The sequence below is a fragment of the Anolis sagrei genome, chromosome Y (assembly GCF_037176765.1).
Source record: "Anolis sagrei isolate rAnoSag1 chromosome Y, rAnoSag1.mat, whole genome shotgun sequence".
In the NCBI taxonomy this organism is placed as follows: Eukaryota; Metazoa; Chordata; class Lepidosauria; order Squamata; family Dactyloidae; genus Anolis; species Anolis sagrei.
The window spans coordinates 5,886,330-5,907,813 of record NC_090035.1 but is presented as its reverse complement, the minus strand read 5'-3'; the positions used below and the strand labels follow the sequence as shown (position 1 = coordinate 5,907,813).

General features: G+C 42.8%; 1 protein-coding gene across 1 annotated transcript in view; it reads left to right on the top strand.

Annotated features, from left to right (window-relative positions):
* Nucleotides 1–21,484, top strand: part of LOC137095179 (forkhead box protein K1-like) — a 119,026-nt gene that overhangs the window by 87,662 nt on the left and 9,880 nt on the right. The window contains exons 3-6 of the mRNA XM_067461540.1: nucleotides 13,652–13,808; nucleotides 17,158–17,304; nucleotides 17,396–17,589; nucleotides 21,051–21,217. Coding sequence (XP_067317641.1) covers nucleotides 13,652–13,808; nucleotides 17,158–17,304; nucleotides 17,396–17,589; nucleotides 21,051–21,217 — 665 coding nt within the window. The remainder of the gene's footprint in view (nucleotides 1–13,651; nucleotides 13,809–17,157; nucleotides 17,305–17,395; nucleotides 17,590–21,050; nucleotides 21,218–21,484) is intronic.

The following is a 21,484-nucleotide window of genomic DNA, read 5'->3' as shown; positions in this document are numbered from 1 at the left end:
GCAGTTAAAATCCATCAAAACACATATTTGTAGGAATCAGTTCAGAACCTGGCATACAGGCACAAAATTTTACCGTATATGGTGACAATTTGCAAACTAACAATGCATGAAAGGCAGCTGAATGTCTTTATCTACACTAAATACTTTGGCTTTTATCAATTAAATTAATTCAGTTATCACCTATCATTTGGTTTCTGTGTGACTTGGAGTAAATTACTGACTGAATTGTAGTAATAACAGCAATATTCATAGCCTGGAATCCACGAAAGGGTTACGTTAGTGCAGGGATCCTCAAACTAATGCCCGGGGGCCGAATGCGGCCCTCCAAGGTCATTTACCCAGCCCTCGCTTAGGGTCAGCCTAACTCTGTAATGACTTGAAAGCACACAACAACAACAACAGCAGCAGCAGCAACAACAACAACAACAACAACCCTATCTCATCAGCCAAAAGCAGGCCCACACTTCCCATTGAAATACTAATAAATTTATATTGGTTAAAATTGTTCTTCATTTTAATTATTCTATTGTTTTTAAGTGGTATTTGCACTACAAATGAGGTATGTGCAGTGTGCATAGGAATTCATTTTTTTTCCAAATTATAATCCGGCCCTCCAACAGTTTGAGGGACTATGATCTGGTCCTCTGTTTAAAAAGTTTGAGGACCCCTGCATTAGTGGATTGTTGTCAGTTTTTCAGACTGTATAGCCATGTTCTAGAAGCATTCTCTCCTGACGTTTTGCCTGCATCTGTGGCAGGCATCCTCAGAGGTTGTGAGGTTCTCACAACCTCTGAGGATGCCTGCCACAAATGCAGGCGAAACATCAGGAGAGAATAGGTTCTTGTGGGTTTTTTCGGGCTATAGAGCCATGTTCTAGAGGCATTTCTCCTGACGTTTCGCCTGCATCTATGGCAAGCATCCTCAGAGGTTGAGAAGGTCTGTTGGAAGTAGGAAAAATGGGTTTGTATATCTGTGGAATGGCTGGGGTGGGGCAAGGAGCTCTTCCCTGCTGCAGTTAGGTGTGAATGTTTAGCTGATCACCTTCATTAGCATTTGAAGGCCTGCCTGAGTCTGGGAAAATCTGTTGCTGGGAGGTGTTAATCTGTGCCTGGTTTTTTCCTCTCTGTTGTTTAGCTGTTATAATTCCATATATGCAGCAGGGAAGAGCTCCTTGCCCCACCCCAGCCATTCCACAGATATACAAACCCATTTTTCCTACTTCCAACAGACCTTCTCAACCTCTGAGGATGCTTGCCATAGATGCAGGCGAAACGTCAGGAGAAATGCCTCTAGAACATGGCTCTATAGCCCGAAAAAACCCACAAGAACCTAGTGATTCCAGCCATGAAAGCCTTCGACAATATATCAGGAGAGAATGCTTCTAGAACATGGCCATACAACCCAAAAAACCTACAACAACGCAGTGATTCTGGCCATGAAAGCCTTTGACAATACAGGTTACGTTAGTGTTGTAACAGCAGCAGTGAACATCTCATAATTCCCTGCTTGGCCATCAGCGGTCAACTATTTTGCTGGACCAAGCGAAAGCAGGACAACAAAACTCGGTAGAGTCCCGTTGTAGGAGGAAGTAAGTGGCGCAGGCATCGAGTACGAAAGGAAGCCGATGCATTTGAATACATTCAGCTTCAATTTCAGATCCAACAAGCCAAACAAATAATGAATTCTCTTCTCCGGGCTTCCCATGCTCAGGAAATATGCTGTTGATATAATTGCATTGCATCGACTTCAAAAGATGAACATACTTTTTCAAATGGGCTGAGCAGCTCTTGTTTGCAATCTTGATTGGATGTATTCTGCTTTTCATAATGCATATCTAAATTCAATGCTGCCCTAATTGGAAACAGCATGTTTTTTGTGTGCGAAAGAAGCATGAGGCTGGAATTGCTTGGATTATCTTCCTTGCTTTTTTTTTTTTAAAGGAACATCGCGAATGGCTTCTAGGAGACCTTGCGGTTCTGTGGATTGTGTGTTGCATTTCGATATCGTGTTTCTAAACTTACTTCTTTCCAGGATGGCTTTATGCAAGCCATTGACCACATAGTCTTTGGAGAGTTGTGTTTTCAACCTCATTGGTTTCCATAACCTATGGTGTTGGAATATGGCTGCTGACATTTTGCATCTGTTTTACATCTCTAAAATGGGAATAAGAATGGCGAGGAAGGAAAATTATGAAATTGTCTAGATCTAAAGTTTGGGTTGTCATTCTGTTGCTTCAAATTGTTTCCAACATATGGTGACCTTCAGAAGCTGTCATACAGTTTTCTAAGCAAATTATGAGTTTTCAGGTTGACTCCTACATATGAAATCTCTACCGAAGGAGGGATTTTTTGACCAACGTTACTCAGAGGAAATTTGCCTTGTCTTCTCCTAAGCAGACTGAGAGAGTGTGACTTGCCAAAGGTTACCTAGTGGGTTTCCATGGCTTCAAACAATGGTCTCCCAGAGCCCTAGTCTAGCACTCAAATAATTGGGTTGTTGTGAGTTGTCTGGGCTGTCTGGCCATTTTCCAGAAGCATTCCCTCCTGACGTTTCACCCACATCTATGGCAGGCATCCTCAGACATTGAGGGGTCTATTGGAAACTAGGAAAGTGAGGTTTATACAGTATATCTTGGAATGTTCAGGATTGGAGAAAGAACTCTTGTCTGTTTGAGGCAAGTGTGAATGTTGCAGTTGGCCACCGTGATTAGCACTGAATAGCCTTGCAGCTTCAAAGGCTGGCTGATTCCTCCCTGGGGGAAGGAAAGGGGGAAACCATGAAAATGCCCGACACAAATAAAAAAAAATGAAAAGCACTGTAGACTAAATCAACCAGCGAAGTCTACCATTGCAGAGCACTTAATGAACCAACCTGGATACAGAATATTATTTGAGAACACAGAAATGCTGGACCACTCTCACAACTACCATGTCAAACTACAATGAGAAGCCATTGAAATCCACAAGTAGCATGTGGACAGTTTCAACAGAAAGGAGGAAACCATGAAAATGAACAAAATTTATATTTATAAATTTATAAAATTTATATAAATCTTACTTACCTAGTTTTCAGCAGACCCCTCAACCTCTGAGAGTTTTTTTCTTCGTGTCAAGAGAGACTTGAGAAACTACAAGTTGCTTCTGGTGTGAGAAAATTGGCCGTCTGCAAGAACGTTGCCAAGGGCATCCTCTGAGGATGCCTGCTATAGATGTGGGTGAAACACCAGGGGAGAATGCTTCTGGAACATCGCCATACAGCCCAGAAAACTCACAGCAACCCAGTGATTCCGGCCATGAAAGCCTTCAACAACACTCAAATAATTATTTATTTATCTTGTCAGGAGCGAACCAAAACAGTTGTATTGCATTAAAAACAAACAAAACACAAAGTTTGCAGACTTGGTATTCTATTAAATGTCCTTTGACCAGTATCTGGCCACTTGGAGTGCCTCTGGTGTTGCCTCAAGAAGGTCCTCCATTGTGCATGTGGCAGGGCTTAGGCTGCATTGCAGTAGGTGGTCTGTGGTTTGCTCTTCTCCGCACTCGCATGTCATGGATTCCACTTTGTAGCCCCATTTCTTAAGGTTGGCTCTGCATCTTGTGGTGCCAGGGCGCAGCCTGTTCAGCACCTTCCAAGTTGCCCAGTCTTCTGTGTGCCCAGGAGGGAGTATCATTTGGTATCAGCCATGGATTGAGGTTTTGGGTTTGAGCCTGCCACTTTTGGACTCTCGCTTGCTGAGGTGTTCCAGTGAGTGTCTCTGTTGATCTTAGAAAACTATTTCTTGATTTAAGTCGATGGCGTGCTGGCTGATACTCAAAGAGGGGGTGGGCCGGAGATGTCACTGCCTTGGTCCTTTTACTATTGGTTGCTACTCCCTGGCAAATGTCAGGTGGTGCAATATCAGCGACTCAAATAATGATTGCATTGGGGTTTTGCATTTTTATCGTTAAGACATGCAGTTGGGTTTTTGTGTGAATATTTCTTTTAAGTTGTCTGTTGACTTATGGCAACCCAATTATAATATTTATATATAAATATAAGTATATTATAAACTTTATTTATGATATAAATAAATAAACTTATTATTATTATTATTATTATTATTAATAATAATAATAATAATAATAATAATAATTTCATAGTGTTTTCTTAGTCAAGGAGAACTCAGAGATGGTTTGGTCACTCCTTTCCTCTGAAATAGAGCTTACAAGCACCTCATATTTAAATGTGGTGTCCTACACAACTTTTCACCAGGGTTGATTCTGCTTAGCTTCTAAGATCAGATGAGATCTTGCGCCTTTAGGGCATTTAGCGCCTTCCAGTTGGCAAAGGATGAGTGGGTACTGTGGGAAATTGAAGCTATCTTCACTAAATGTGGATGGAGATGCCAATCCTGCAGTGCCTTATGTGTCTGTAAGTATTAGGGAGTGCGGGAGAAATACACCCCTCAAAATGTTTTTGGATTGCAACCCCCAACATTTCTCACTTTTGCCTCTATCAGCCGAGATTGATGGGCATTCAGTGACTGCCATGTTTAGGCAACAGATAGTACATCCAAGCTCTGAGTGGCACCATTCGCGATGGATTTTGTGGTTTGGGAACAAAATTAGTTAAGTCTTTGATGAAAGGCACAAAAGGCTTGAGGGCACATTTGTTTGCGGCACAGCTAGCATGTCACATTCAAGAACAGCGTGGTCAGCAGCCAAGGGAATGCAGTCATCTTCTTTTGGTATTTTTAGAGACTTGTTTTCATCGTCTTTAAAAAGAGTAAGGGGAACTTGCAGTCATTTTTTACAATATGGAATGGTTCTGTTCAGGATGGCAAGCAGCCATTAATAGCCTCTTTCCTGTTACTCTGCCCCATTTGAATACCCTCTTCCCCAGTTTTATATATTCCTACCAATCAGTCAATATCCTTGCTACTAAGAATGCTCGGTCCTCATTTGACTGGTTTTTGGATCCTTCACAACCACCATAATGTCTCGTTGAAGGATTTGATGGCCGGAATCGTTGGATTGTTGTAGGATTTTTCGGGCTATATGGCCATGTTCTAGAGGCATTCTCTCCTGACGTTTTGCCTGCATCTATGGCAAGCATCCTCAGAGGTAGTGAGGTCTGTTGGAACTAGGAAAAAGAGGTTTATATATCTGTGGAATGACCAGGGTGAGACAAAGGACTCTTGTCTGCTGGAGCTAGGTGTGAATGTTTCAACTGACCACCTTGATTTGATGGCCTGGCAGTGCCTGGGGGAATCTTTTGTTGAGAGGCGATTAGATGTGCCTGATTGTTTCCTTTCTGTTGTTTTGCTGTTGTAATTTTAGAGGTTTTTTTAAGCAGTTGATTGCCTGGTAGTGCCTGGAGCAATCTTTTGTTGAGAGGTGATTAGATGTCCTTGTTTGTTTCCTCTCTGTTGTTGTCAGGAGAAATGCCTCTAGAACATGGCCATATAGCCCGAAAAAACCTACAACAACCCACTATAATGTCTTTATTTATTTATTTATTTATTTGCTATACTTGTATACTGCCTTTCTCAACCTTATTGGTGACTCAAGGCGGTTTACAAGTCAGTACTCATAACAACAAAATACAAAATAAACATTGAAACAGTATAAAACCACAATAGAAGCAATAAAAACAATAAAAACCAACGTCATTATCATCAGCGTCTCCTAGTTAAATAACGTTACCCAGGTTCCATTTTCAAGTGATTCCATTTTCTATGTCAGTTACTCTACATTTGTAAACGCTTGCTTATATAACCATGTCTCAACTTGTCTCCGAAACGTTAAGAGTGAGAGAGCCGATCTAATCTCCTTAGAGAGGGCGTTCCATAGCCGAGGGGCCACCACAGAGAAGGCCCTGTTTCTCGTCCCCGCGAAACGTACTTGTGATGAGGGTGGGATCGAGAGCACGCCCTCCCTGGACGATCTTAAAGTTCTAGATGGTTCATAAGGGAAGATGCGTTCGGACAGGTAAATTGGGACAGAACCGTTTAGGGCTTTATAGGCTAAAGCCAGCACTTTGAATTGTGCCCGGTAGCAGACTGGCAGCCAGTGGAGCTGGCGCAAAAGCGGAGTTGTATGCTCCCTGAGCGCCGCTCCTGTTAACAATCGGGCTGCCGTCCGTTGGACCATTTGAAACTTCCAGACAGTCTTCAAAGGCAACCCCACGTAGAGCGCATTGCAGTAGTCTATACAGGATGTAACCAGAGCATGGACATACTGTGGCCAAGTCAGGCATCCCAAGGTACGGGTTTTATTTCGTGTCAGGGCAGCCGGTCAATTATATTACATTTCTAACAGAACAAAGCGAACAAACAGACAAAATACAAAATTTGTGAGTTTGGTAGTTGATTAAATGTCCTTTGACCAGTATCTGGCCACTTGGAGTGCTGGTGTTGCTGCAAGAAGGTCCTCTGTTGTGCATGTGGCAGGGCTCAGGTTGCATTGCAGCAGGTGGTCAGTGGTTTGCTCCTCTCCACATTCGCATGTCGAGGATTCCACTTTGTAGCCCCATTTCTGAAGGTTGGCTCTGCATCTCGTGGTTCCAGAGCGCAGTCTGTTCAGCGCCTTCCAAGTCGCCCAGTCCTCTGTGTGCCCAGGAGGGAGTCTCTCATTTGGTATCAGCCATTGGTTGAGGTTCTGGGTTTGAGCCTGCCACTTTTGGACTCCCGCTTGCTGAGGTGTTCCAGCAAGTGTCTCTGTAGATCTTAGAAAACTATGTCTAGATTTAAGTTGTTGACGTGCTGGCTGATACCCAAACAGGGGATGAGCTGGAGATGTCTCTGCCTTGGTCCTTTCACTATTGGCTGCTACTTCCCGGCGGATGTCAGGTGGTGCAATACCGGCTAAGCAGTGTAATTTCTCCAGTGGTGTAGGGCGCAGACACCCTGTGATGATGCAGCATGTCTCATTAAGAGCCACATCCACTGTTTTAGTGTGGTGAGATGTGTTCCACACTGGGCATGCATATTCAGCAGCAGAGTAGCACAGCGCAAGGGCAGATGTCTTCACTGTATCTGGTTGTGATCCCCAGGTTGTGCCAGTCAGGTACGGGTGCAGCTGGCGCACAAGTTTTAACTGTGCAAATGCTCCCCTGGTAACTAGCGAAACTTTTTCCTCCCCAACAAAACATTTTATTGTCCCTATACTACCTTTGAGTGACTAAGTTTGGTATTAGTATCTAGCATTATATTTTAAAGCTTTGTGTTTTGTTCTCAGCCTCCCACCCCACTTCCCCACCCATTGCTATTTTCCTCTGATATAGTTTAATTTGTATGGCAAACCCATTACCTGTGGGATTTATCAAGTAAATCATGACGGGATTATGAGAAGATCCTGTCTCATTTCTTGGTATTATCCCAAAGCAGGTGGCTCTTGACTCGGGTGGGTTTTGCCTTGTTTGCTTCTCCTTCTGCGAGGGACATGCAAAAATATTGTGGTGTTTCAAAGTCAAAAAATAGACATACTTGCCCGAGTGTGTGTTTTTTTTCCCTAGGCAAAGCATTATGCATGTGCATGAACAATTCTGCATCTAGGACAAACTGACACATCCAGGGATAAATTGATCACAGCCAGCTAAGCTTGTGGTTAACTTTTTCTGGTAAAATAGTTGATTTTTATGACAGCATAAATTTCCAGGAAATTATGCCTTGATGGTGAAAAGTAAAATTTCCCAGCTATTTCCGACTCAAGAGATGGCTTTTGCGGCTAGGCAACTGATAAAAACCCCCGTATCAGTAAGAAATTGGAGGGATTTGACTTGTGAAATAAGTGGGTATTTGAGTTGCTGTGGTTTTCCAGGCTGTATAGCCATGTTCCAGAAGCATTCTCTCCTGACGTTTCTCCCATATCTATGGCAGGCATCCTCAGAGGTTGTGAGGTCTGATGGAAACTAGGCAAATGAGATTTATATATCTGTAGAATAATGTCCAGGGTGGGAGAAAGAACTCTTGTCTGTTGGAGGCAATAAATAATAATAATAATAATAATAATAATAATAATAATACGTTATTTATACCCCGCTACCATCTCCCAAGGGACTCGGTGTGGCTTACATGAGGCCGAGCTCACAGTACATCAGTAAAAACAATAACAACAGTAATACATAACAATAAAATAAAAGTCATAAACAAAAAATAAACAGCAAACATTAACAGTAACACCTATGGCTGGGCCAGATGTAATAATTAAAATTGTAAATTAATGCTGAGCGTGACCAGGTGAAATATAACTAAGATAAAATTTTCAGAGAGGAATGGAATGTGAGTGTGAATGTTGCCATTGGCCATCTTGATTAACATTGAATGGCCCTGCAGCTTCAAGGTTTGGCTGCTTCCTGCCTGGGGGAATCCTTTGTTGGGAGGTGTTTTCAGTGTCCTCTAATAATATGCTGTATCCAGGTTGGTTCATCGAGTGCTCTGCTATGGTTGACTTCTCAGGTTGAAGCAGAGCCAACCTGGACACAACATATTACTTGAGAACACAGAAATGCTGGACCACTCTCACAACCACCATGTCAAACTACACAGAAAAGCTTTTAAATCCACACGCATTTGGACAATTTCAACAGAAACGAGGAAATCATGAAAATGGACATAATCTGGCTACCAGTATTTTAAGAAATCTTAAATCAGAATAGTAAAGAAATAAGCAACACTCAAAAACAGGGGAATTCCAGACAAGAAACAACAACTAGGGCCAGGTAATCACCTCCCAACAAAGGATTCCCCCAGGCAGGAAGCAGCCAAGCCTTGAAGCCGCAAGGCTTTGGAGTGCTAATCAAGGTGGCCAATGGCAACATTCACACTTGCCTCAACAGACAAGAGTTCTTTCCCTCACCCTGGGCATCATTCTATAGATATCTATATCATTCTATAGATATATACATCATTCTATAGATGTATAGATAGATATATCACTTGCCTGGTATTGTCGAAGGCTTTCATGGCCGGAATCCATGGGTTGTTGTAGGTTTTTCCGGGCTATATGGCCATGTTCTGGAGGCAATTTTTCTCCTGACGTTTCGCCTGCAACTATGGCAAGCATCCTCAGAGGTAATGAGATCTGACCTCATTACCTCTGAGGATGCTTGCCATAGATGCAGGCGAAACGTCAGGAGAAAAATTGCCTCCAGAACATGGCCATATAGCCCGGAAAAACCTACAACAACTCACTTGCCTAGTTTCCAACCGACCTCGCAACCTCTGAGGATACCTGCCATAGAGGCGGGCGAAACGTCAGGAAAGAATGCTTCTAGAACATGGCCATACTGCCTGAAAAACTCAAAGCAAGCCAGTTAGTATTATTATTATTATTATTATTATTATTATTATTATACTATATATTATTATTATTATTATTATTATTATTATTAACCACCCTGAGTCCCAGTGGGGCCCAACTTCATTACATTACACATATAATAATAAACATAACATATGTGGTGGAGTGTGGTGGAGGCTCCTTCTTTGGAAGCTTTTAAACAGGGGCTGGATGGCCATCTGTCAGGGGTGATTTGAATGCAATATTCCTGCTTCTTGGCAGAATGGGGTTGGACTGGATGGCCCAGGAAGTCTCTTCCAACTCTTTGATTCTTTGATTCTATATGAATTTAAGCAATTAACGTATCAATTTAAACATACTATAATAAACATGAGATAATAATTCGAATATAAATACAATAACAAGCTTAGAAGTAATTCAAGTAGAAATACAATAAAAAAAGCTTAAAAGTAAACATACAATGATTCAAATATAAATACAAAAAAGAGCTTAAAAGTAAACATTGAATCCCAACCAAAGTGGGTTGATGGAAACATTCTGGACATGAAAGCATTCGACAACATATTAAATTTTCTAGGAGGGAGGAGAGCAGTAGAAACCGGGGTCCAGGTTCTTTTTCTCATTGTCTCAACTGGGCTGATAAATTGTTTAATTGGGTAGTCGAAATGTTGTTGCAACTGCTGAGTGCTAGGAATCTACTTTCCCATGGCACTTCCCTTTTGGGAGACCGTGTTTATCGCAAGTGACTCAATCTGGAGTAAAAGAAAATGCAGTTTTCCTCTTCCATGTAGATCCCTTTGTCATAGGAATGCTGGCATTCCCTCGTAGGACTTTTGGGGCTATCCTGCATTGTCCTTCATCTAGACTCCTGCATCCAGCCATAGGCAGCCTTTGCAAATGAAAGTGAAGATTTGAGACACTCCAGTTTTCTTCTGTCTGGATCTTCACGGTTCTTGTTGTGCCTTGACATTCACAACTAGACCCATTCATAGAATCATAGAATCCAAGAGTTGGAAGAGACCTCATGGGCCATCCAGTCCAACCCCATTCTGCCAAGAAGCAGGAATATTGCATTCAATTCACCCCTGACAGATGGCCATCCAGCCTCTGTTTAAAAGCTTCCAAAGAAGGAGCCTCCACCACACTCCGGGGCAGAGAGTTCCACTGCTGAACGGCTCTCACAGTCAGGAAGTTCTTCCTCATGTTCAGATGGAATCTCCTCTCTTGTAGTTTGAAGCCATTGTTCCGTGTCCTAGTCTCCAAGGAAACAGAAAACAAGCTTGCTCCCTCCTCCCTGTGGCTTCCTCTCACATATTTATACATGGCTATCATATCTCCTCTCAGCCTTCTCTTCTTCAGGCTAAACATGCCCAGCTCCTTAAGCCGCTCCTCATAGGGCTTGTTCTCCAGACCCTTGATCATTTTAGTCGCCCTCCTCTGGACACATTCCAGCTTGTCAATATCTCTCTTGAATTGTGGTGCCCAGAATTGGACACAATATTCCAGGTGTGGTCTAACCAAAACAGAATAGAGGGGTAGCATTACTTCCCTACATCTAGACACTATGCTCCTATTGATGCAGGCCAAAATCCCATTGGCTTTTTTTGCCACCACATCACATTGTTGGCTCATGTTTAACTTGTTGTCCACGAGGACTCCAAGATCTTTTTTACATGTACTGCTCTCGAGCCAGGCATTGTCCCCCATTTTGTATCTTTGCATTTCGTTTTTCCTGCCAAAGTGGAGTCTCTTGCATTTGTCACTGTTAAACTTCATTTTGTTAGTTTTGGCTCATCTCTCTAATCTGTCAAGATCGTTTTGAATCCATTCTCCCAGTTTTGTTTGAAGGCACCAGTTCAGAGAGCAAAAGTTCTCTTGCAAGCCTTGTTTACAAATGGCCAGCAGAAAGAAATGACCCACTTCTTGAGTCAGCATGAGTGGGTTGAATAGATGAGGGCTGGGACTGAATGGTTCCTGGTTGTGTGTCTACAAGTTGTTGTGGATTTGTGGTGACACTGATGAGAACCTGTCACCGGTTAGGATTACGATTAGGGTGGGACTGAGAGTGTATGACTCATTCAGGATCATCAGGTAGACTTTCATGACCAAGCAAGGATTCACACCCTGGTCCTCTAAAGTCATAGAATCCTAGAGTTGGAAGAGACCTCATAGGCCATCCAGTCCAACCCCATTCTGCCAAGAAGCAGGAATATTGCATTCAAATCACCCCTGACAGATGGCCATTTAGCCTCTGTTTAGAAACCTCCAAAGAAGGAGCCTCCACCACACTCCGGGGCAGAGAGTTCCACTGCTGAACGGCTCTCACAGTCAGGAAGTTCTTCCTCATGCTCAGATGGAATCTCCTTTCTTGCAGTTTGAAGCCATTGTTCCATTGCATCCTAGTCTCCAGGGCAGCAGAAAACAAGCTTGCTCCCTCCTCCCTGTGACTTCCTCTCACATATTTATACGTGGCTATCATATCTCCTCTCAGCCTTCTCTTCTTCAGGCTAAACATGCCCAGCTCCTTAAGCTGTTCCTCATAGGGCTTGTTCTCCAGACCCTTGATCATTTTAGTCACCCTCCTCTGGACACATTCCAGAGACACATTCTCTCTTCAATTGTGGTGCCCAGAATTGGACACCATATTCCAGGTGTGGTCTAGCCAAGGCGGAATAGAGGGGTAGCACTTTCATGACCAAGCAAGGATTCAAACCCCACTCCTCCAGAGTCATAGAATCATAGAGTTGGAAAGAGACCTCATGGGCCATCCAGTCCAACCCCATTCTGCCAAGAAGCAGGAAAGTTGCATTCAAAGCACCCCTGACAGATGGCAATTCCAAAGAAGGAGCCCCCACCACACACCGGGCAGAGAGTTCCACTGCTGAATGGCTCATATTCCAACTCTAAATCCATTGCAACATGATGGAATGGTGCAGCCTATATTTTAAAGCCTAAGTATAGAACAAGGAGCATCGGGTAGTTCCACTTTCTTCAGACATCAAAATGTCTTGGCTTTGAACTAGCCTTGCATGTGAAATGGATTTAGTAACCACCCCCCCCCCCCCAAATTCCTTGGTTTTCTAGCTATTTGTTCCAAAGGCATAAACTTTGTCCCTCCCACAGTATGTTGACCTTCATGCTCAGCTTTGAAAAGTAGTCTTTGGACTGTAGTTCCCAGCATTCTCCAATTACCGTGAACATTGAACATTAAAGTAGGTAGTTCTTTACACAGTGCAGAGTTAAACTAGACATGCTGGCTTCTGAAAGTCATAAATCCAAAAGAGTAACTTCTCAGAGCTCTGTTTTCATGCTGTTCTGCCTACACCGTTGTGTGTCATCCACACAAGTGTAGCTTTTATGTCCCAAACTATAGTTACCGGTGTTCATGTTGAGTTGTGCCAACGTTGTCAGACATAAAGATGGCAAAGGAGGCATTGCGTGGGCATTGGATGGATTTCTTTCATCACGATGCTCAGCCTTCACTTTTCTCCTCATGGCAGTGTGCACAAGTTCATTGGATAGATTTTGGTGCATTCTCTGTTGGTGGCATTTAAAGGGTGCCAGTTGATTTCTCAAGACGTGTGTCATCGTGTGAATATAGGGGCTTGGCATATGCGGGATACACAACTGCAGTGGTCTTTTGATCAGAGTGCTTTGCCTGTTTCTTCAGCTGTGATGCTCTTGGCAGGCAGACTGCAGGTGAAGGGCCAAGGAAAACCTCAATGCGCCTTGTACCTTTCCGGCTGGTCCCTGTGCCATTCTGCACCCCCAGACGTACTTTTCTCTCCAGGTCATAGTTATTTGATGGTGGGTTTTGATTTACTTATTAATCCTCCCACATCTTAATGACTCCTCTTTGGTCTGAAAGAGGCTCTGCTTTAAGTAAGCATTCATATATATATATATATTTTCTGTTTTATTGCTTGGCATGTGTTTCTTGCAGCTTGTGCCATGAGTGCCATCTTGTGGCACGTCTCCTCATTGTGATTTTTCCACCTCTATCAGCCTGCCACGGCTCTACTGGCATACCATTAATAGAAAGGACATTTTGGGGTGTTGTATCAACGTGAAAATCCTCCACCAACATAACCTTGTTGGGCTAGGCTTTTCTTCAAGGAACTTAAATGCTTGCAAAGGATTTTGAGCTTTTTTTCTGTATATTCAACTCACACTGTTCTTGCCAGGTTCCTTAGGGAATACACTAAGGATTTTCAGTTTCAGCCAACTGGTTTGCAGAATATGTCGGAAAGGTGGTATAATGGTATAAAGTGTGAAGTATCTTTGCATTATTAATATTTTAAGTATGTGCATTGCTAACACGTAGCTAAGAAACCTCCCTCTCTCTTCCATCGCTCTTCCTTGCACAGTGTTCCCAACTCGTGCCCGGCCAGTCCCCGCGGTGCTGGCTCCTCAGGATACCGTTTTACCCACAACGTTACCTCGGACTTGCAGCTGGCGGCTGAATATGCAGCAAAGGCTACGTCGGAGCAGCAGGCAGATGCGTCAGGTGGAGACAGCCCAAAGGTGTGTTCCAAGAAGCTAGACTCTTCTGTCTACCTATTTCCAACCACTGTGGTTTTTTAGTCCATTTTCTTCATGAGCTCAAGGCAGGTCCACAGATCTCCACTTCCTAAATTGTTATACCCACAGCAAGAAAGAGTGACTTGTGCATGATACCCCCTTTCTTGTTTGAATACCCTGTAGACCAGGGCTTCTCAACCTGTGGGTCCCCAGATATTTTGGACTTCAACTCCCAGAAATCCTAACAGCTGGTAAACTGGGTGGGATTTCTGGGAGTTGTAGGCCAAAACACCTGGGGACCCACAGGCTGAGAACCACTGACCTAAGGTGTCCCCAAAGCAAGCCTGTCACAGGCAAGATATGTGTGGGAGGGTACCTTCTTCTGAGGCTGAGAGAGTGACTTGCTTGGGTTTCTGATGGGCGGTTAAGCTTATTAAGAAAAGACAATCCCCAGAAATGCATAGCAGAGTAACTTATTAGCAGCAGTGTCACACAGCACCAGTAGCCCAAAGTGAAAAAGGAGAAAAACACACAGACCAATGTCTACAGGAGGCTTTTTTGTAGTAAAATAATATGTTTGCACTATTTACAAGAACAAGGTTTCTATAACACAAATAAAGTTCTTTATACTTCCTTCTTAGCTTCAAGGCTGGGCTTCTTTCTTATGCAGATAAACATCTTTTCTCTCACAGAGCCTCTTCTCACACCAAACTTACATAGGAGCTTCACACAGTAACTTTACACACAGCAGCCTTCACACACTGAAGCTTCACACACAATGGCCTTCAACCCGTGGCTTCCTCTCACTGAAGCTTCTCACACTGAGGCCTATTAACACACTGAGACCTTCCTCCCACTGTGGCCTCCCTCACACAGGCTTCTCTCACACTGAGACCTTTCCCCCACTGAGGCAAATTAACACTGAGGCCTTCTCATACTGAGACCTTCCTCCCACTGAGGCCTCTCTCACACAGGCTTCGCTCACACTGAGACCTTTCCCCCACTGAGGCAAACTAACACTGAGGCCTTCTCATACTGAGACCTTCCTCCCACTGAGGACTCTCTCACACAGGCTTCTCTCACACTGAGACCTTTCCCCCACTGAGGCAAACTAACACTGAGGCCTTCTCATAGTGACGCCTACTAACACATTGAGACCTACCTCCCACTGAGGCCTCTCTCACACAGGCTTCTCTCACACTGAGCCCTTTCTCCCACTGAGACAACTAACACTGAGGCCTTCTCATACTGAGGCCTACTAACACACTGAGGCCTTTCTTCCACAGGGGCCTCACACAGACTGAGGGCTCTCTCCCACTGAGGCCTACCTCACACTGAGGGCTCTCTCACTGAGGTCTGCTAACACTGAGGGCTTCTAAGCTACAGGCACACATGCTTGTATAGAACTACAGCTTTTGCTGAGTCATTGCACCCATTTAACCCTTTTGTGCTTAACTCACATTTTTGTAATTAAAAATACCTATTAATTTTTAATACCTCTTGACCAAACATGGAGCCCCCGGTTGTGCATGGGTTAAATCCTTGTGCTGGCAGGACTGCTGACCGAAAGGTCAGCGGTTCAAATCCAGGGAGCAGAGTAAGGCCAATAGCAAGGTTCTATGGGAATCAAAGTTCAAAACATTTGGTGAGTCAACACTCCAGACTATGTGGAGGGAGCCACTAAAATTATTCTTTGCAGACAAATAATAACTTAGTGCAGTGGTCTGAGCATTATAACTCTATAGAGCAGATTTTGGATTCCTGCTTGGTCTTTTATATATATACTAGCTGTCCCCTGCCACGCGTTGCTGTGGCCCAGTCTAGTGATCTGGAAAATAAAGTAATGAGAACGTGTTGGTTTCTAATATATGTAATTTCTTTCTGCTTGTGGGTAAACAGTATTTGATTAAGTTTTCTTGCCCTGGTGAAGGGAGTTGGACAGGATGGCCTTAAGTATTTTCTGTTGGTCTTGGGAGTTCTGTGTGGGAAGTTTGCCCCAATTCAGTTGTTGGTGGAGTTCAGAATGCTCTTTGATTGTAGGTGAACTATAAATCCTAGCAACTACTATTCCCAATTGTCAAGGTCTATTTCCCCCAAACTCCATGTATGTTCATATTTGGGCATATGGAATATTCATGCCAACTTTGGTCCAGATCCATCATTGTTTGAGTCCACAGTGCTCTCTGGATGTAGGTGAACTACAACTCCCAAACTCAAGGTCGATGCCCATCAAACCCTTCTAGTGTTTTCTGTTGGTCATGGGAGTTCTGTGTGCCAAGATTGGTTCAATTCCATCATTGGTGGAGTTCATAATGTTCTTCGATTGTAGGTGAACTATAAATCCCAGCAACTACAACTCTAAAATGACAAACTCAATTTTTTTGTGTGAAGGACATACATTGGGTTGTTAGGTGTACGCTGTCCAAATTTGGTGTCAATTCCCCCAGTGGTTTTTGAATTATGTTAATCCCACAAACGAACATTACACACACACACACACACACACATATTTTCATTCATTCCAGACAGGAGCTCACTCTGCTCCCTGGATTCGAACTGCCGACTTTTATGAGTCGTACAAAAATACTTGACCCAGTCTCACATCATGTCCAGGGGCCACCAATGCCTCTAGGCAATCCAAAAACAGGCCACGAAAACAACGGTGTACTGCATTGCCCCATTGCTGGCAGTACTTATGTGATGGCAAATGTTATTTTGATTTTTAACCTTCATTTTTTTAAAGTAAAAAAAAAGAATCAAACAGGGCCAGCTAACATCTCCCAACAAAGGATTCCCCAGGCCACAACCATCCAGGCTTTGAATCTGCAAATGCTAATCAAGGTAGCCAATTGCAACATTCACACTTGCCTCCAACAGACAAGAGTTCTTTTTCCCACCATGGACATCATTCAACAGATATATAAACCTCACTTGCCTAGTTTCCAACTGACCTCGCAGCCTCTGAGGATACCTGTCATAGAGGTGGGTGAAACGTCAGGAGAGAATGCTTCTGGAACATGGCCAGACAGCCTGGAAAACTCACAGCAACCTAGTGATTCCGTCCATGAAAGCCTTCACAACACATTTAAAAAGACTAGTTCCACCACAACTCTTTGCGCTTGTGTTCAGGGAGAATTGGCCCAAGAAGCACAAAGAGAAATTGGAAATTTCCATGTTTGGGGAGAACAGTTTTGGGATTTTTGTTTGCCTGCTTATTTCTTGGTCTTACCTTGAAAGGCATCTGGATAGTTGGCGCCTACCTTGTTAGAAAAGCTCCAACCTAAATCATTAATGAACTGTGAAGCTGCTAAAAACTCCCCTGTGCGTCTGTGTTTGTGTTGTCTGTCTGCAGGACGAATCCAAGCCGCCATATTCCTATGCCCAGCTAATTGTTCAAGCTATCTCGTCAGCCCAGGACAAGCAATTAACACTAAGTGGGATCTATGCCCACATCACCAAGCATTATCCTTATTACCGGACAGCTGATAAAGGCTGGCAGGTAAGGCTCGCACGGGAAGCTCTGCAAGAACGCGGCTCTCGTTCGTTTGCTCGCTTTGGGATAACCCTCTTTTTCCTTCCGCTCCCTGCAGAATTCCATTCGGCACAACCTCTCCTTGAACCGTTATTTTATTAAAGTCCCACGTTCTCAGGAGGAGCCGGGAAAGGGCTCTTTTTGGCGCATCGATCCTCCCTCAGAAGGCAAACTGGTGGAACAGGCATTCCGAAAACGGAGACAGAGGGGGGTATCCTGCTTCCGAACCCCTTTTGGGCCTCTTTCCTCCCGGTAAGTTTGGTTGGAGAGCAGGACAAGAGCCATCTCCTGCTCCGCTGTAGGAGGAAGCCACCCTTCTCTCTGTCCCACCATTGCCACAGCTACAAGGGACAGGGTCTTCTTGAAAGCTGCTTCCAGACTCTGGAACTTGCTTCTAAGGGTGCCTTGACACTGGAGAGTCAATGCACTGTATATACTCAAAGATAAGAAGAGTTTTCAGCCCTCTTTTTGAGCTGAAAAAACCTGCCTTGGCTTATAATGGGCTTAAGGCCGGACACCGGAGCCTGGAGACCATTGCTTTCAATATATAATAATAATAATAATAATAATAATAATAATAATAACAACAACAACAACAACAACAACAACAACAACAACCACCACCACCACCACCACCACCACCACCACCACCACCACCACCACCACCACCACCACCACCTTTATTTATACCCCACCACCACCAACAACAACAACAACCTTTATTTATACCCCACCACCATCTCCCCAATGGGGACTTGGAGCGGCTTACATGGGGCCAAGCCCGGACAACATATTTATTTATTTAAAACATTTCTATTCCGCCCTTCTCACCCCCTGGGCACAGATTCACATACAATACATGAACATTAAAAACCATTTATCAAAATATTAAAATACACCATTTAAAATCGACCTAGTAATCCGCATTAAATCATTGGCCTGGTCATCTTTCCTATTACTTTCATATAATAATAATAATAATAATAATAATAATAATAATAATAATAATAATAATAATAATAATAATAAATAATAATAATAATAATAATAATACTTTATTTGTACCCCACTACCATCTCCCGAAGGACTCGGTGCGGCTTACATGAGGCCGAGCCCACAATACAACAATAAACAATAACAACAGTAATACAAAACAATAATAATAATAATACTTTATTTGTACCCCGCTACCATCTCCCAAAGGACTCGGTGCGGCTTACAAGAGACCGAGCCCAAATACAACAATAAAAACAACAGCAACAACAACAACACAATAACTCAAAAAACAAAGCAATAACATTAACAACCGCCAATGACGCAATTAAAAACAATGGCCGGGCCAAATGTAATAATTAAAATTAAAAGTGCTGGGCATGACAGGTGGGGTGGTTAGAGGGGGATGGGCATGCAGATATCCTGGATCTCTGATAAAGTGCGTTGGGACATAATGCTAGGAGTTTCCTTATTCTGGAAAGGCACACTGGAACAATCACGTTTTCAAGCTCCTCCTAAAGATTGCTAGTGACGGGGCCTGCCTGATGTCCTTAGGGAGAGAGTTCCAGAGTTGAGGGGCCATCACCGAGAAAGCCCTATACCTTGTCCCCAAGCGATGCCGGTGAGATCGTAAGCAGGGCCTCTCCAGATGAACGAAGATATCGTGTGGGTTCGTACATAAATAAACTCATAAGCAGAAAATAAGCAATAAATATTAACAAGAACACGACGCATTTAAAAACCTATGGCTGGGCCAAATGTAATAATTAAAATTTTAAAAATAATGCTGGGCATGACAAGGTGACATATAACTAGGATAGAAGGATATGAATATTCTTATTCGTATTACAGCAAAATAAAACCAAAACATAAACAACAAGCAACATCATCAAAATTACATTACAAAAAAATAAATATATGACATATTTCTCTCCCCTCTTCCCCTCCCTTGACAGTGTGTTGCCTTTTCCAGTGAAAAGGGAGGGAAGGAGGGAAAGGTGATATATGTCATGTCCTCCTTGTTTTTATGGCTCTCTTCCAAAACCACCCAATTTCCTGGATTTTTGTGTGTGTGTATCTAAATGTATTAACTTTATCTGTGCATTTTTTAAAGTTTTCCCCTCATATGTTTGCGGGTCTTTACAAATCCTATAAGCATATAGATATCTGGAGATTTCCATGTACCTATATATCTGTATCTATATGTATACATTTTTATTTGAATTTTCCCCTCACATATTTGCAAGTCTCTGCAAATCCTATATAGATATAGATATTGATATATATCTCTCTGTGTGTAAGTGTGTGTGTGTATATTTTATTTATGAATTTATTTTTATGAAAATAAGTATTCATGATTTTTATTTATGAAAATAAGTAATTTTATTTATAAATTTTCCCTTCACATGTTTGCAAGTCTGGTATAATTATCTATATAGAGAGAGATATCTAAATATATCTGAATAAAGATATATAGGGCTTGCAAATATTGCACAAGGGAAATGCACATGTAGCAAGAGAGAATTGGCAAACGTTTCAGGGGGCAATGCATATGTGAAATTAGTATATATAATTATATATCTGTATCTAGCTTTGCATTGTTTAGATAGGCATTGAATGTTTGCCTGTTACTCTGTTGGATACTGGCCTGAGTCCCCATGGGGAGATAAGGCAGGATACAAATGAAGTATTATTATTATTATTAGTAGTAGTAGTAGTAGCCATCCCCTGCCACACGTTGCTGTGGCCCACATGGGGGTTCTGTGTGGGAGGTTTGGCCCAATTCCATCGTTGGTGGGGTTCAGAATGGTCTGTGATTGTAGGTGAACTATAAATCCCAGCAACTACAACACCCAAATGTCAAGATTCTATTTTCCCCAAACTCCACCAGTGTTCACATCTGGGCATATTGAGTGTTTGTGTTGCGTTTGGTCCAGATCCATCATTGTTTGAATCCACAGTGCTCTCTGGATGTAGGTGAACTACAACTCCAAAACCAAAGGACACTGCCTACCAAACCCTTCCAGTATTTTCTGTTGGTCATGTTTGGTTCAATGCCATAATTGGTGGAGTTCAGAATGCTCTTTGATTGTAGGTGAAATATAAATCCCAGCTACTACAACTCCCAAATGACAAAATCAAATTTTTTTGAGTGAAGGACATACATTGGTTTGTTAGGTGTCTTGTGTCCAAATTTGGTGTCAATTCGTCCACTGGTTTTTGAGTTATGTTAATCCCACAAACGAATATTACATTTTTATATATATAGATGATGATGATGATGATGATGATGATTATTATTATTATTAAAAAGTTATTGTTGATACCATATTGTTTTTGTTGACCCTCCTTTTCCACTTACAATGCCAGTTTATCGCATAGTAAATATTCAAAAACATTTAACCTCCTGATACCTCAGTTAATGTAATTTTATTGGTATCTATTTTTATTTCTGAAATTTATAGTAGCAGCTGCTTTTCCAATCCCCGACTTAGACTCGAGTCAATACGTTTTCCCAGTTTCCTCGGCTTAAATTCGGGTCGGCTTATACTTGAGTATATACAGTTTGATATGCTATAACTCAGTTCTGTGCAATTCTGGGAATTGTCATTTTCCAAAGAGTGGTGTATGTCACCAAACTATGCCCATCATGCTGGCATCCAAATGTTGTCATCTTTGGTAAGCTAATGGTGACTTTCCCCTTGGACGGTGCCTTCCAGGAGTGCCCCTGCGTCCCCCACTCATCCTGGCTTGCTGTCTCCTCACACAAGTGGCCTCCAGACCCCAGAGTGCCTGTCGAGGGAGGGCTCACCCATTCCACATGATCACGACTTTGGTTCAAAGCTAGCCTCCGTTCCAGAGTATCGGTATTCACAAAGTGCACCTGGTAAGTAATTCCTTTGCAAGAGAGAATTGCTGCTGTTGGGAAACTTCCTGGTTGAACCTGGGATTCCATTCTACTTTTTTTTATTTATTGTGTTGGGGCAACCGGACGATTGTATTACATTTCTAACAGAACAAAAACAAACAAACAGACACAAAACAAAATTTGCAAGCTTGGTAGTTGATTAAATGTCCTTTGACCAGTGTCTGGCCACTGGAAGTGCCTCTGATGTTACTGTAAGAAGGTCCTCCATTGTGCATGTGACAGGGC